The sequence below is a fragment of the Mirounga leonina genome, unplaced genomic scaffold (assembly GCF_011800145.1).
Source record: "Mirounga leonina isolate KUSES-001 unplaced genomic scaffold, KU_Mleo_1.0 Mir_94, whole genome shotgun sequence".
In the NCBI taxonomy this organism is placed as follows: domain Eukaryota; kingdom Metazoa; phylum Chordata; class Mammalia; order Carnivora; family Phocidae; genus Mirounga; species Mirounga leonina.
The window spans coordinates 36,716,615-36,732,843 of NW_023270855.1; the positions used below are offsets into that span (position 1 = coordinate 36,716,615).

Here is a 16,229-nt window from a genome sequence, read left to right on the forward strand (position 1 = left end):
GAATGTTCCTGCTATTTTCCTAAGACAGCTTTAGGATTTATCAGCCTTGAAAAAATACAGCCAACGACACAAACTGACCCAAAACTTTCGGACCAAAATGTGACTTCTGTCAGGGAAGGAGCAAGGGATGGTGGGACGGAGGAAGGGAGGAAGAAGACAGAGAAATGTAACCACCCAACTGAGCCCTGAAATCAAAGAGCTGAGGGACACAGGGGCATCTTGGAGCATTGAAAGGAAGCTAAAAAAAAAAGAAAAAAGAAAAAGAAAAGCCTACTACCTACTTATTACCTACCGTCTGCCCCCACTGAAATCAATGATGAGGAGGAGTCAATACAAAACCGCACACCCAGCCGGGCCCAGGCCTCGTAGACTGGTTCCCCATACAGTAGTCAGGCAGCACTGCAGAAAACAGTCAGCTACATCTCTCCCCCGTGCAAGAGACTCCCATGGCTCCTCACTGCTCTTGGATCACAATCAAAGCTCCTTACCGTGCCCGTCGAGGTGTGCAGGAGCTAACGCCCGCCTGTCCCGCCAGCCAGCCCCCCCACCATGGCGCTGCCCCCCACGCCCACGAGGCTCCCCCCACCTGCTCTTTATCCAGCTCCTCACGCGCACCCAGCTGCTCCTCCACAGGGTCCTGGGAAATACTGTTCCCTCTGTCCTGCCCAGCTCCTTTGACTCACACGTGCTCTCTGCAGGGAGACTTCCCTGGACCACCCCGTTTTCTGTCTCAGGCTGTTGCTGGTCTCCTTCGGAAGATTCATCATGGATTCTAACCACCTGGTCTTTTCACTTGCTTGTTATCTGTGATCTGCTATCTGCTGTCTGCGATCTGCTTGGAGCTCTCATGTCAGCCCCATGCTCCTGGGCTCTGGTACGGTGGCCTGGGACACGGTGGGTTCTCAGTACAAATCTGTTGAATGAATGAATCACACCCCCCACACACCGTATGGCTACTTCCTTCCCTCTACTTCCCCTGTCAACGTCCTCTGCCACCCTCAAGCCCCCACATTCACCTGGTTCTGCGGCATGAGGGGGAGAGCCAGAGTACAGGTCGGGTGGGGGTAGCAAGAGCACTTGGAGACTCTTCACCTACAAGCGGTACAACCTAAACTCCTTCCCCAGTTGCTGTTTCGGGTAAATCCCTTCTCCTCCTGACCAGCTCAAGGGGAGGCAAAGAAAGAGCTTTGTAAAATCATTGGAAAGTCGGAAAAGGAAACAATGTAGTTTAGGGAAAAAAAGAAAGAAAAACTTCCTTCTAGATTGCTTGAGACTATTTAAGGGCTGGTTCTTAAAAGGATGAGCACCGACTCGGCTCAGAAACTCGGCTCCCCAGAGCGGCACAGGTCCTGTGGAAAGATGAGGAGGGAGGGGCACTTGAGCTTTCCAAAACCACCCCGGGGACACTAAGAGCTCAGCCTTCCAGCACCTCGAGGCCACGAAGACATGGCTGGCTTGAGGCTTCAGCTTCCAGATTATGCCAAGGGAGGGAGGCCTGGGGCAACTGTCCTCCCTTTTGTTCTGGACGTAAATGATAATAGGACACACCGCACACATAACCAAAGCTCTTTCTTGGAGATTTCTGTGACACCAGGTCGAAGGATGGTGACCTCCAACAATGTTTCCAAAGGTGCTCCATAGCCAGCCCCCAAACCATTCGGTGATCAAGGTCTTCCCCTGGACCCCTAACAAGGAGCCGTTCTGGCCCCACCCCTCCATGCCATCCCCACCAGCTCACCGAGGATGCTTCAGGAAACCTGAACCCTGCTTGCCTCTCCAAGGGCCTCACCACGGCAACCGTCTTCCCTTTTGTTCTGGACGTCAATGATAATAGGACACACAGCACACATAACCGAAAGAGCATGCACCTTTGAAGTTCTTTCTAAAAGAGGAAAACCATTTAGTTACACCCAGACAGCCTCGACCTGAGGCCACCCATTTGCCATCCGATTACTCTCTGCCTGCAGCCACGAGGAGTTCCAAATCTTTGACATTCCGCAGACCCCCCCCACACACTTGGGGGTGGGAAGGCCAAGGAAAAGAACTTACTTTCTGGGTGACAATGTATGTGGTATGGATGGACAGCTCTTCCTGGGACCTAAGGCCGTTTTGTTTTGCTTTCCCCTTCAGCACGTCTGCATCCAGGTTCGGGGAACAGCCTCTGTGTTTGATGCTGGCTTGTCAGTTCAGATCCAAATGCTAGTTGTGGAACCCTGACTCAGTTATGTGACCTCAGTTTCCTCTTGGTGTAAAGGGGATAGAGGAGTGCTCGCCTCTTGGGTTTCTGTGTGAATTAAATGTACGTGCAGCATTTAGAACGGTGCCTGCCCCTTGGCATTTGATAAGAATTAGCTCTCATTCGTTTTGTATATACATTTTGGCACAGGAAAGTAGTTGAAGGCATTCTCTCATGGAGGGAGAGACTCAGGCTCAGGGAAGTGTAGGGAGCATCCCGGTGCTGCCTGCCCTTCTCATCACAGACACATGTGAAGGACAGATTGTGCAGGGACGTCTGGCAGGCACAGAAGGGTCACTGCCCACACTACACGCCCAGGCAAGGTTCCACTGCTTCACCTGCAGCTGAAGCCAGTCGAGACGTGGTGTGTTATGTGGCAGTTGCAGCCACGTCTTCCCCGCCCCCCACCGGGGTATCACACACAGCAAAGAGAGGGGTTAGCCCCCGAGCAGGTGGATTCTGACAGGCATCCCAGGGATCCTGCTATCCTTGGATTCAGGGAGTCTCTGGCTTCCTGGGTCTCAGCCAAGAGGGAATGTGATACTCTCCGGGGTGTTCCCTTTGTTACTCAGGTGACATGAAAGCTGTGACACTGCCACGTGCCCCGTCACCACCAAAACAGGATTCAAGGGGCAGTCAAGTCTGACCCGCAGCGCATCCCCCTTCTGAACGGCCCCAGCATCGGGTCCTGTACCCGGCCCTGGTGGCAGCACTGACGGAAAAGGGGAAAAACAGGAACTACTCGGGCCAGGAGAGCAGAAAGCACCACTCCAAACGTGGAAGAGACCCCGAGGCAAGGCTCCCACCCCTCTGCCACTGATTATGTGGCTAGTATAGTTCATTCAAGTGGAAAAGAGCAGTGGAAAGGAAGCGAAAAACCACCAAGACCACCCTCTGTTGAATTCATCCAATGCACGGATTTCCAAGGGCATCTCAATGACTTTTAACAACACCCCGGTTGATTCCTTTAAGTCAGGGGTTGACGAACAGGCCTTCCTATAGGGATAGATTCCTTAAATTACTTTCCTACCATTTTCTTACCTATCCACTCTCCACTCTGTCCTATGCAGCAAGAAAGGTAATGATAAATCATTCCATGACCTTCTTCTTCTTCTTTTTTTTTTAGTTCACTTGGAAGAGCAACTATATAGGTGGCAGGTATGACCATTTATTTTAATTTAAATACAGGCAGCTTTATTTCTTGAGCAGACCCTGGAATGAGTCCCTTCCGTGTTGAGAAGTTCATTTTTTATTCCAAGTATGTAAGAGCTGCTGTTAAACTGCTAACCAGTGGATATTAGGCAAAAGTAAATGGCATCCAATAAATGAATAAATAGCTCCTCATTTCTGCCCTCAGAAATAAAATGCTGGCAAGGGACACATTGCATGGCAATCATGATGCTGTCTTCGGACTCACAGCTAAATCACCAATAATGCATTCCTTTTCCCAACTCATTCTAAAATGTTTTATTAAGCAGTTGCCTTGAACGAGGCCCTGGTTAGGTGATAGATAGCTTTAAAAAATGACACCCATAAGTGCCTCCTGGCCTGCTCCCCACTTCCTTCAGCTCTCTCCTTTTGGGAACCCATCTGCCATAATGTAGGCAAGTCCAGGCTACTGCACTGAGGGGAGACGCCTCACAGTGTGGCCCTGGAGGGTTAGATACCATGGGGAGACACAAGTCTTTGGGAGGAGAACCCAGACAGCCCAGCCAAGCTCCCAACTTCCTGCAGCTTCCTTAGTCCCTCTACCTGACACCATGTGGAGCAGAATCACCATCCAGTTAACCCACAGAATTGCAAGAAAGAATAAATTGTTCTCTTAAGCAATTAGGTTTGGGGAGGTTTTATTATATTGCTATGATAAATGATTTCCTCTCCTTTTCCCCTTCTCCTTGCTTCTTCTATTAGTTTTCTATTGCTGCATCACATGTTGCCACAAATATAGTGGCTTAAATAAACACACATTTGCAACCCCCCAGTTTCTTTGTGTCAGGAGTCTGGGCACAGCTTAGCTGGGTCTTCTGTCTGTGATGTCACAAGGCTGCAATCAAGGTACTGACTGGGCTGTGCTTTCGTCTGGAGGCTCAACTGGGGAAGAATCTGCCTCCAAGCTCACTCAAATTGTTGGCAGGATTCATTTCCTGTGGCTGTAAGACTGAGGGCCCAGCTTTTTGCTGGCTGTTAGCTGGAGGATGTCCTCAGGTCCTAGAGGTTGTCCCCAGCTCCTTGCTGATGAGCTTCTCCAAAAGCTGCTTCCTTCGTCAAACTGGCAAGGAGAACCTTTCTGCCCTCAGGGAGTGTCTAGGCCCTCTTTTAAAGATCTTCTAAGTATAGCTCACCCAGGATATCCTTTTTGATTGGCTCAAACCAACTAACTTGAGACCTTGATTATATCTACAAAATCCCCTCACCTTATTATATTATATTGGTTAGAATCAAGTCACAAGGCCCACTCATACTCAAGGTGAGGAGATTATACAGGGGGTAAACAGCTGGGGGCGGGAATCATGAGGCCACCCTAGGGTCTCTATGCCACACTTCTCAGCAGCGCTGGGATATGGTGCATGGTGGTGGTACTGTTCAGAGATACAGAATCTGTCCCCAAGGACTCACCAAACCAATGAAGATGAAAGATAGGCCTAGAAGTAATTACAGTGCTGGACATGAACATATACCACTCCTAGGACAACCCTGAAGGTGTCTGAAGTTTAGGGCTCAAGCAGACAAGATGGCCTCTGACTGGAAGGGAAGAGAGAAAGATTCGGGCAGCACCTGGACAAAAGAATGAAGCCCCAGAATCTGGGGAATACAAGCCCTGCCTGGGAAGCAGCAAGTACCTGTCAACCCAGAACTCCATCCCTGTGGGCATGTCAAGCACAGGAGTGAAACAGGCTGGGAGGAGAAGAGAGAATGGTGAGGTCATGGTCAAAAGCAGCATGTACCTGCCATCTCTGGGGGCAGCCATGTCTCAGCTCCAGGCTTTTTTTTTTGCCATATAAGAATGATGGCTCCCAAGTGCCAAGTGTACCCATTTATGAGAGAAATTAAAACTTTAAAATTTTATATACTCGCTCCAGATTTTTAAATGACAATCAGTAATTGGCAATTTTTTTAAACAGAGTATGAGCCAAGAAACACATACTTTTGCCCTGGATTTGACTAAGGGAACAGGTTCCTGTAAAGTAAACAGAGGGATCAAAAGTAGACAAGCCCACGGAAGAACCAAACGCTGTTCCTTGGGCTGTTTCTTACTTCCAGGAGTCCTTCCCCAAGTGTGCAGCATCCACATCACCTGGGAACTTGTGAGAAACACACAGTCTCAGGCCCCAGCCAGCCCTACTGGATCAGAAACTCCCAGCATGGGGTGAGCGGTTGGTGTTGGAACAAGTCCTCCAGATGATTCTGATATTCGCTCAAGCTTGAGAACCACGGTCTTATGGGAATCACATGCCAGTCTTCAGATCATTTTCCTTTCTTCTGAATCTACTTCCTGTTTCTATAATCTTGAAGATTGCCAACTACAGCATGATAGAACCCTCTACTAAATATCTAATGTTCAGAATAACAGAGAAAGATGACCGCTTAGACATTGCACCTCATCTCCCTTTAACATGGTGCTAAAAGATGCTAAACACATCTCCCTTTAACACATGGGGACCCAGACTCATTACCTGCACCTCCACAGAGAAGTCATCAAGAAGAATGTGTATGTATATGTATATGAATGCCATAGAACTCTCCAGAATGGAGCAGGAGGGACGGGATCCTGCTATTAATTTCTAATCATAGAAGACTTTCTTACTACAAAAAGCAAATCTGCTTTGACTTGAAATACTCTATAAGTAGATGAAACTCCTTGAAAATGTTGAAATTTCCAAGATCCTGGTTCCAATTAATCTAAGAAAGCACCTGGCCGAAAATGAATATTGTACCTTTGGCAAGATATGTGTAAATTTGTGTTTTATCTGAAGAACTGTGACTTGGAAGCCCTCGTCCTCTGCCTCTCCCTGCAAGTAAGGACTGGATGTTTAAATACCAATATTACTGGGCAACTGCTATCCAACAGGTATCACCATGTGGGAAGGATTTATAGAATTCAGTATGTGAGACCCATCTGGTAATTTATTCGGTCTTAATGGAGCTGCTTATGAAAAGCCCCCTTCACTGACTGCTAAGCTGCTGATTGGTGCCCACCAGAGGAACTTATTAAAAACATGGATTATTGAGGGGCACCTGGGTGGCTCAGATGGTTAAGCGTCTGCCTTCGGCTCAGGTCATGATCCCGGGGTCCTGGGATCGAGTTCCGCATCCGCCTAGCAGGGAGCCTGCTTCTCCCTCTGCCTCTGCCTCTCTCTCTCTCTCTGACTTGCATGAATAAATATATAAAACATTAAAAAAAAAGAATTTAAAAAAAAAACATGGATTACTGAAGCACATCCTTAGACATTTTGATTCTGTAGATATGGGATAGAGTACAAGTATCCATAATTTAAAAATCTCCCCAGAGAATTCAAACTAGCTCACAGCTTGAGGAACGTCTGGGTTTAGGCACTCAGAGGCACCAAAAATGTTAATGTTCATCATTGATATCCTAACATATGGGTTCATCAGATAAATAAATGTCAACCTGGAAAGCAAAGAAGGAATTAGAATAGAGAACAAGCTTTGACAAGGGTGGAGGAACAGCCCTGGGGGATGGAGAGAAGCTTCTGGGTGATAACGAGGGTGCAGAAGGAGGAACCATAGAAAAACAGAAACATCCAGGAGATGACTGTATGGCCACCATGGCTGACATCACCATCTATAGATGCTGGACTCACCAAGCAGCTCTGGCTCCACGGAAAACAAAAGTGCTGCCCAATATGGACAAAGCACCCTTCTCAGTGAATCATTTCACTGAACACGTTAACCATGTCTTTATGGATTTCTTCTCTCCTCCAAAAAAAAGTTTCATTTTGAAAACAAGGAAAGCCATCATATTCAGTTTGGTGAACCGGAAGGCACAAGACTGAGAAACCATAGGTCATTATGAGATTAAATCTAGATGGGCACCTAACCCTGGACAACCTGGGCATTACAGTATAACACAGATTCTCCGGCAACTGCGCCTGCATGGCCAGCATCAGCAACTTACCTTGCGATCTGGCCAATTGTATTTCGCAAAGATAGTATCATAGGTGTCCACCGCCCCGTCGGTGATGAGCATGATGGCCTGGCTGCAGATGCTTCCTTGTCCTGTGTGGTTGAACTGTGGGAAGAAACAAGTTCAAACTAAAAAACACACATAACATAACATAAAAAAAAAAAAAAAAAAAAAAAGCCAAAACAACCCCAAATAAATAAAATAAAATAAAATAAAACACACCAGAGAGTTCTGTACATCCACGAGACTTCAGAGGCATGAGGGCTTGGGAAGCCTCTCAAAACAAGAGCTTGTTCTGCAAAGCAGAACCTACACGATAAGCTTTTCCCCATGCATTCACCCTATCTGCTTTGACAAATTGAAACTACATACTGACCTCAGAGGGGATTTCTGAAAAACACACGTAAGGTGGGAAGTGAGATTCTAGGGCAAATAACCTGTCTTACTTCAAGCACAGATAGTGTCACAGAATATAAGCCCCTAAGGCATTGGCACAGTCACCCTTTAGGAACACATGAGCCACAGAATACGAGGCAGACAACTGTCTCTTTCAAAATCTAAAGGAGTCTGGTTGGATGCATTATATAATACAATCAGCGAGGTTTTGGACACATGGAGAATAAAGTCAGGAACATGCCAATTCAGACTAGAAGCCTAAGCACTCCTTGTAGGGTTTGTTTTAAATATATATTTGTTAGCATGTAACATTACATATTAATTTATGTACATTACTGAAATTCCAAGATTATGCCCACTGGTGTGCAAAACCCTAAATTTCTTCAACTTTCAGTTTTATGTGGCATTGTAAAAGCTCCCAGTCTTCGTGAGTGGTAGACTGGGGTAGACTGGTCACCAGAACTCGGTGTCCTTCCCTTGAATCAGCGGTGAAGAATTCCCTTAATGAATGTTATTAATGCTGCAATTCAAAGTAACACCAGGTCCTTTAAAAAAACCCTACAATTGGAGCACCTGGGTGGCTCAGTCGCTGAAGTGTCTGCCTTCAGCTCAGGTTCTGCGATCAACACCCGAGTTGGGCTCCCTGCTCAGTGGGGAGTCTGTTTCTCCCTGTACCTCTGCCCTCCCCTCCACTCATGCTCTCTCTCTCGCTCTCTCTCTTTCAAATAAATAAATAAAATTTTAAAATAAATAAATAATCAAAATCAAAAACCCTACAATTAACAAGACAGTGCCAAGGCATGAAAACACACAAAAAGTCTTTAAGTTTCAGTAGTGAAAACTCCCACCATTATAATTGGTGAAGTTTATTCATTAATTCTAAAATTATTTACTAAGTACCCACACAGAGCTGGGGATGAAACATGCAAAAATCCCTTCCCTCCTGTAGTTTATAATTCTATGTGGGGAGACATATAGAAACAAAGTAAATAAGTCAATTTTGTTGTATGTGTGGTAACAGTGATGTTAAGAAACAAAAAAAGAAAAAAGAAAGCAGAGCAGGGGGATGGGAAATGGGGAGGGGGCAACTTTAGAAAAAATAGAGAAGACCTCACTGAGAAGGTGATATATGAGTGACACCTGCAGGAGGTGAGTATCTGGGGGAGGGATGTCCCAGAGAGGGCCAAGAGCACATGCAAAGGCACTGAGTGGGCACGTTCCATCTGTTGACCAAGGCACTAGGGAAGGATGGAGGCTGTTCTTAGATTTGCTGCTGGTTCCTGCAGAAGCAGAGAGCTAATAAAGCATTCAAGTTGAGATTTAATGCCTAGTCTCTTAGAGTTCTGATGTAGAGACTGAAGTTGCAACTTGAGAGAGAAGACTATAACTAACTGGATGAATGAATGGATAGAAGGATGGATGGAAGGAAGGAAGGAAGGAAGGAAGGAAGGAAGGAAGGAAGGAAGGAAGGGAGGGAGGGAGGGAGGGAGGGAGGGAGGGAGGGAGGGAGGGAGGCGGGCAACACGTTTTAATTTACTAAAGACTAGCCCCTAAGGTAGGTACTATCATTACTGGCATTTTACAAGTGCGGAATTTGAGGCAGAGATTAGTTAACTTGCCCAAGGTCACACAGCTACCATCTGTAATGGCCAGGATTTAAACCCAGGCAGTTCAACCCCAGAATCTATTCCCAGATCCAGCACACTCTATGGCCTCCCAATAATGAGATGAAGGTCCTTGAGCAGATGGAGATGCATGGAAGGGCTCCATAAATGCTCATTTCCTTCACCTGCTTCTTCCTCCCTCCATCCTTTCCAGAGTTGTAGGGTCACATGGAGTCATCAGATCCCCCACCAAGAGTGAGTGAGTACTCCTCATATTCTGTGCCTTAGGCACTTGCTTCACTGCAGTCCTGGTCCTGGCAGCCACTCCTGCAACTCAGACTGGACCGGAGTCCGGAGTCCTTGAATTAATGAGCAGACGTGGCCCATGATGTAATATCATAGAAATTCTCAGGTATGTACAAATATTTGAGAACTAAAGCCCTCATACACAACTACAGTTCTACTATCTATCAATTTAACATACTATTCCAGAAAACTCTTGTCCAGGAAGATAAAAATTGCCAACAACTTTATTGCTTATTCCAGGAACATCCTGAAAGGCCCATCAACTCTCCAATAGAAACTATCACGGGACAATTTATAACCTAAGACTCTTTAAACCCCTGACCTCAAAAATCTTCCCTCTGCTGCATCCACCAATCCTATTGGTGAATATTAGGATTCTCACCCAGTCTTAACCAAGCCTCTTCCTTCTCCTCCACTCTGAAAGACCCACCTTCAACCAACCTTCATAGTCTCAGTAAATGGAGGTGTCCCTTCTACTCTGAGACACTGCTAAGATTCTATCGTCATGGTGCATTTTCTTCCTTGCTGCGGTAAGAAGAAACATCCCTGTGGTCCTTTCCTATCAACAGGTTGTTCTGGCAATGTTTTGGGGGAGCCTGCATTCAACACCATCTTCAGATCATTGAATAAACCCAGCAGTGGGCCACTAAATAAAGGTGATCTCTGCTTCAGTTCGTAGAGGCTGAAGAAAGGGGAAAAAAATCAAGACACCTTGGGACCGTTGTTCATGCAACTCGTTGGAAAGCATCCTGGCAATATTCTCCCAAACGAAAGGCAAGAAAGAGAGGGAAATGAAGATATCTGAATAATGCAGACTGGAAGAAGGGGCTGCCCTGAGCTGTTTATTTAAAAACATCACTTTCCTCTCCGACTGAGTCCCTTGTATTCTCTGCAGCAATCTGCAGTTGGAGAATTTTGAAGAATGCAATTAAATTCAAATGCTTTGATGAGTAATATCTCTTCTCTTCATATTTGTCTAGAACTTTTTTTTTGAATAGCGGGAGTGATGAAAGTATTTTCCATAATAATAACAATGACAAGGGCCTGATGATGAACTACAATTAGCTCAGTGATTCATCAGTTAGCAGCAAAAATTTCAATGCATCCTGACATTTAGAGCATTTGGTTGTGATTAACAGTCTTTGAAATGTCACCAAATTTTATTTAATTGGCTAAGAAGAATTTTTAAAAGGTAATCACTAAAAAGATCATATTCATCGCCAAAAAAGATAATTGCGGTTGTCACATGACAAGGTAGATGCTGTAACTACTGTAGCAAACTGGCTCTGTGTTCTTACAGAAACTAATGAATGCAGCAGAGATCAATAGATGGAAGGGTCTTAGAAGTTTTTTTGAATGCTCCTTTCAAAGCCGTTTGTACAACAACTGCAAGCCTTTAAGTCATCTGAGCAAATACTGACACTGAAATGCAGGTAATTGCAAACCAGAATTTACTTCATTTAGTTCTAGTAACCTTTGAACCATTCCGAGCCCGAAACACAATCACACTTTCGAGTGTGTGTGTGTGTGTGTGAGTGTGTGAGAGAGAGAGACAGAGAGTAAGAGAGAAAGATACAGATACACACACAGAGGGAGAATGTGCATTTGTGTGATTAAGAAATAACTATTTATTCATATTGGCTTGCAAAGGCAGGCGCAATACACAGAAGAGAATTATATCACTTAAAGGTCATATTGATGAAGTGGAAAATAGCTAAAGCTTCATTTTCATGGGAGATTAACCATCTCTGTGTTTTTCAAAATGTTTGGCCATTTAAAAGCCCAGTGGCAAGAGATGAGATGGAAATGTTTCTCTCTCTGAGATAAATGTGCACTCAAAATATGGTGCCACCCATCAACCAACCTCAATCAATGATATTCTGTAATCTTTTTGTTCTTTCCATTTCTTGCTATCTGGAATTTACATTGGACCCATTGGGTTTTCTGACTGGCCAGACCCCAGAGGAATTTTACAAGTGAAGGCAGAGCAGAGAGGCGTGTGGAAGGTTTCCCTGGTTCACAAATATTTCCGTCACCAAGAATTATGGAAAGAAATCCATCATGTGCTGGTGATTTCTCTGGATCTGAGAGGTGCTGGGAGATTAATATACCCTCTTGGAGCTTACAAACATATTATGCCTGAAGGTATGTTTGGTGAGCTGTGACTTCTACAAGATTCTAACCCTGAGGTTCTGATATGAGATAAAGAGTTCCTGAGTCAATACGTTTGAGTACTGGCATAAATACATTTTGGAAAAGGTCTGTTCCCTGCAGGACTTCAGAGGTCTTGAATGTGCACAGGTGCCTTGTGAGTCTCCGGGAGAGGAGGGTGCCATCTTGCCACCTGGACAACACTTATGCTGGAGTATCTCAGCAGACCAGCGTCAGCTGGGCATGCAGTGGGAAACACTGGCTTGGAAGGGTTTGGGTACAAAACTGGTAAGTGTACGGGACAGGGAGAGAGAAGGTCACAGGGCAAGGAAAAGGAGAGAGGAGACAATCAAGGGAAGCAGACAATCCTGAGGACTGGGGCAGGAAGTAAGACCAAAACATCAGGAGCTCGAGCTGCTTCTAGAAGCCAGAGGCAGCCTGGCCAGAGTTGAGGCTCCCCAGTGTCTCTGTAGTCACAGGGATGGCACTACCCACCTACCCCAGCCCTGCTGAAAGGGAGGCAGGTACAGCTTCATTGTGCAGAATCCTCAACCCTGGTCTACCAGGGCCAGGTTCATGGACGTGGGATGTGCATGGCTGTACGGGGCCCCATGCTCTACTTAACACTCTGCTGCCTTTCTCTTAAGATTCTTAATGACTTCTGGACAAGGGACCTGCATCTTCATTTTGCACTGGGCTTCATCAATTATATGGCCACTGCTGGGTCTATTCCCATCCCCATTTTACAGATGAGGAAAATAAAGGTGAGGCTAAGCAGAGTTTTCTCAAGGTCACACAGCACATTCTGACCAAGTCAGGATTCTCAGCCCAACCTGCCTAACTCCAGAGACCACAGACTTCATATGACAAGCATCTCCCAACTCTCGCTCCTTCACCACTTCTGCCAAAGAGCCAGGAAACAGAAATTCACTACAGGGTACCCGTCCAAACAAGGGACTCATCAGCTCAGAGTAGCCTTCCCCTGCTATGGACACGAGGCTTTTGAGATGAAAAAGAGAACCATTTTTATCATTGTGACAAGTCCTTGCAATATGACCCTCTAGAAAGAGCCTACTGAAGATGCAGAGCTTGGCATCTCCAAGCCCTGAGAAGGTGCCTATCCAGGGTTCAACTCAGCATTTAAAGGTGCAGCTTGGCCCTTTGCTCTGGTCAGCTATGTTCATACATTATTCATAAGCTGTTAACAGGGATGGGCTGTCCCAATCACCGAGCCTCACCTAAATGTGAATTCCTGTAGGCAGCAACCCTGGGGCAGCAAAGTACGAGGGAACAGCCGTGGACTTAATTCGAGTTGAATTCGAGGTGCTGGTGAGGCTTCCCTCCCCTACCCTCCTGACACTGGCTCAGGACCGAAACCTGAATGGCCTTCTGTGTGCCAATAGATACTATTGGTAAAAGGAAGTCTAGAATTAGGGCCTATGCTCAGCTTGGGAGTCCAGCGTCACTGAGTAGGAAAAGCTGGAGTTTCGGAGTTGGGCACAACTGACCACTGGGACACGCCGTGTGATGGTGGGTGGGTACTCGCCTGCAGACTAACACCCGGGGCCCCACAAAGCTGCCTGAAGACCGAGTGTGGGCAGGCCGCTGAGCCTGTAGCAGCTCTCCCAGCTCCTGGAGCACCTCAACGGAACTGTCGCTCCGTTTCGTGCCTGTTTGCGCTCAGTTCCACCCCACACCTTTCCCCCACGCTCCACAGTTTCCAGGCTCCCCAGGAGTTTTGACCAAAGAATACTAGAGGATGCAAGGAAGAAGCCAAGGCTTTTCTAAGCTATGTCTCCCTTTTTCTGATCTGGGGACATGGGCGCTTTCTGGCAATGGCTGCATCTTTTCCAAGGTATCAGCTTCCCCAAGGCAGGCCTCCCACCCTGTGACTCCAGCTCTCTCTGGGCAGCCCCTCCATGGTTCGATTCCCATCTGGATGGCTACTGGGAGGAGGCTCCAATGGTGTCCCTCCGTCCAGTCGTCCCTCTTACTCTAGAGAGGCGCTGCCTCGTGCCGGTGCTAATCCCAGGATGGTTTCATTCTCTGTTTGGTTTCTGAGCTTTTCCATCCCTTATACAGCCAAAACCCTGAAGTAACCCCCTGCTGTTGGACACATCTAGAGTGATTTCTATTTTTTTACTTCTTTTTTTTTAAAAAAAGATTTTATTTATTTATTTGAGAGAGAGAATGAGAGAGAGAGAGCACATGAAAGGGGGGAGGGTCAGAGGGAGAAGCAGACCCCCTGCTGAGCAAGGAGCCCGATATGGGACTCGATCCCGGGACTCCAGGATCATGACCTGAGCCGAAGGCAGTCGCTTAACCAACTGAGCCACCCAGGCGCCCCTATTTTTTACTTAACATCCTAACCTACCTCCCTGGTCCAAGCCACCAGTATGTGTCACCCAGATAATGTCATGGCCTCCCTGCTATTGTCTTTGTTTCTCAGTACAGCAGTCAGAGAAATCCTGCTAAAACTCAAGTTGATCACGGCATTCTCTGCTCAGACTCCAGTGATCTTCCATCCCACACAGAGCAAGAGCCCAAGTCCCCACAGGAGTCATATGGTCTGGTCCCTGCTCTCTCCCTGATCTCATTCCCTAGCCCCCTCCGTCCCCCACTTTGCTCCTCACATTGCTCTCCTCACTGTATGATAAATGCCAAACAGCTCTGCCTCAGGGCCTTTGTATCTGTTCCTCTTGCTGGAAACTTCTTCCCCAAAATGAAATCACTGTTCCCTCACTTCCTTAAGATCTCTACTCCAACCAAGGGCACCGATGAGACAGATCTTTCCCAACCACACTGTATAAAACAGCAAGTCCTTATTAAGCTAGAACAATGGGGCTGTTCTCCATAAGACTACACACTTCATCTGCCTTTTCCCATTAGATCTGGGGTCAGCAAACTTCTGTAAAGGGCCACATGGTAACTATTTCAGGTTTTACAGACCATACGGTCTCCATCGGAACTAATGAACTCTGCCCTTGTAATGCAAAAGCAGCCATACAGGATATGTAATCAGGTGGGCATGAATGCACTCCCATAAAACAATTTTTACAAAAACAAGAGGCAGGCTGGATTTGGCTCATGGGTCATAATTTCCCAAACTTTGCACTGGAACATGAGGTCCATTAAGGCAAACACTTTGTCTAGGCTATTCTCTAATGTGTTCCCAGTGTCTGGCATTAAAAGCACACAGCAAATACCAGTTACATAAATGATAGAGAACCTGCATTAATAAAGATAGTCATTATTTTCCTACTACTCTTTCAGAGTAACAAGAACACAAAAGTCACATGCATGTTCTTTTAGCTTAACACAATTGGATTCCAAGGGCAGAATTACCAGCCCAGGACCCCTCAAAGGTTTTCATGGAATGTTAACAGGTGCTACTTGAAAAATGGATTCTTGTTCCAAGAAGTGTAAGGAACAGTGGGTTGAACAACATTCCTTCCTGTTGTGCTTCCTGGAAACTCGATTGTGCTACTGCGTATTGTGAATCTTCAAGGGGCTGGAAGAGAAGGAAGGATGGGTAGGGCACCCCCTAAGCCTACCGCACAGAGAAAGCCCTTCTGCTGAACGTCACCACAGGCAGGGATTCAGCATGAAACACAATGAGAAATGAGTCCACTCCATGAAGAAATTGAAAGTTTCTGAGATGAGATCTGCATTGGAAGGTATTCAAGTGTGGGTGGTCCCAGAGCCAACAAGCATGGCAGGCAAGAGCCCCAACCAGAGGGCACGACTGGCTCTGCCCAGTGGGGTGTTGGTTTGGCTGCACTGGCTGAACCTGGTTCCCCAGACGACTCGAATGGCCAGCCTCTCCCTCCCATCTGGCACCTCACTCAGTGACAGCCAAGGGCAACAGTAATGCTGGTCAAGAAAGAAGAAGCAAGAAGAAAAGAAAAGAAAGAAAAGAAAGGAACGGAAAGGAAGGAAGGAAGGAAGGAAGGAAGGAAGGAAGGAAGGAAGGAAGGAAGGAAGGAAGGAAGGAAGGAAGGAAGAAAGAAAAGAAAAGAAAAGAAAAGAAAAGAAAAGAGAAAAGAAAAGAAAAGAAGAAAGAAAGAAAAGAAAAGAAAGGAAGGAAGGAAGGAAGGAAGGAAGAAAAAAAGAAAGAAAGAAAGAAAGAAAGAAAGAAAGAAAGAAAGAAAGAAAGAAAGAAAGAAAGAAAGAAAAGAAAGGAAGGAAGGAAGGAAGGAAGGAAGGAAGGAAGGAAGGAAAGAAAGGGAAGAAAGGGAAAGAAAGGGAAGAAAGGAAAAGAAAGAAAGAAAAGGAAGAAAAGGAAGAAAAGGAAGGGAGGAAGGAAGGAAGGAAGGAAGGAAGAGAGAGAGAGAGAGAGAGAGAGAAAGAAAGAAAGAAAGAAAGAAAGAAAGAAAGAAAGAAAGAAAGA

General features: G+C 46.2%; 1 protein-coding gene across 1 annotated transcript in view; it reads right to left on the reverse strand.

Moving 5' to 3' along the window:
* CACNA2D3 (calcium voltage-gated channel auxiliary subunit alpha2delta 3) overlaps positions 1-16,229 on the reverse strand; it is an 856,401-nt gene that overhangs the window by 384,636 nt on the left and 455,536 nt on the right. Inside the window, exon 11 of the mRNA XM_034997896.1 lies at positions 7,374-7,487. Within this exon, the coding sequence (XP_034853787.1) occupies positions 7,374-7,487 (114 nt within the window). The remainder of the gene's footprint in view (positions 1-7,373; positions 7,488-16,229) is intronic.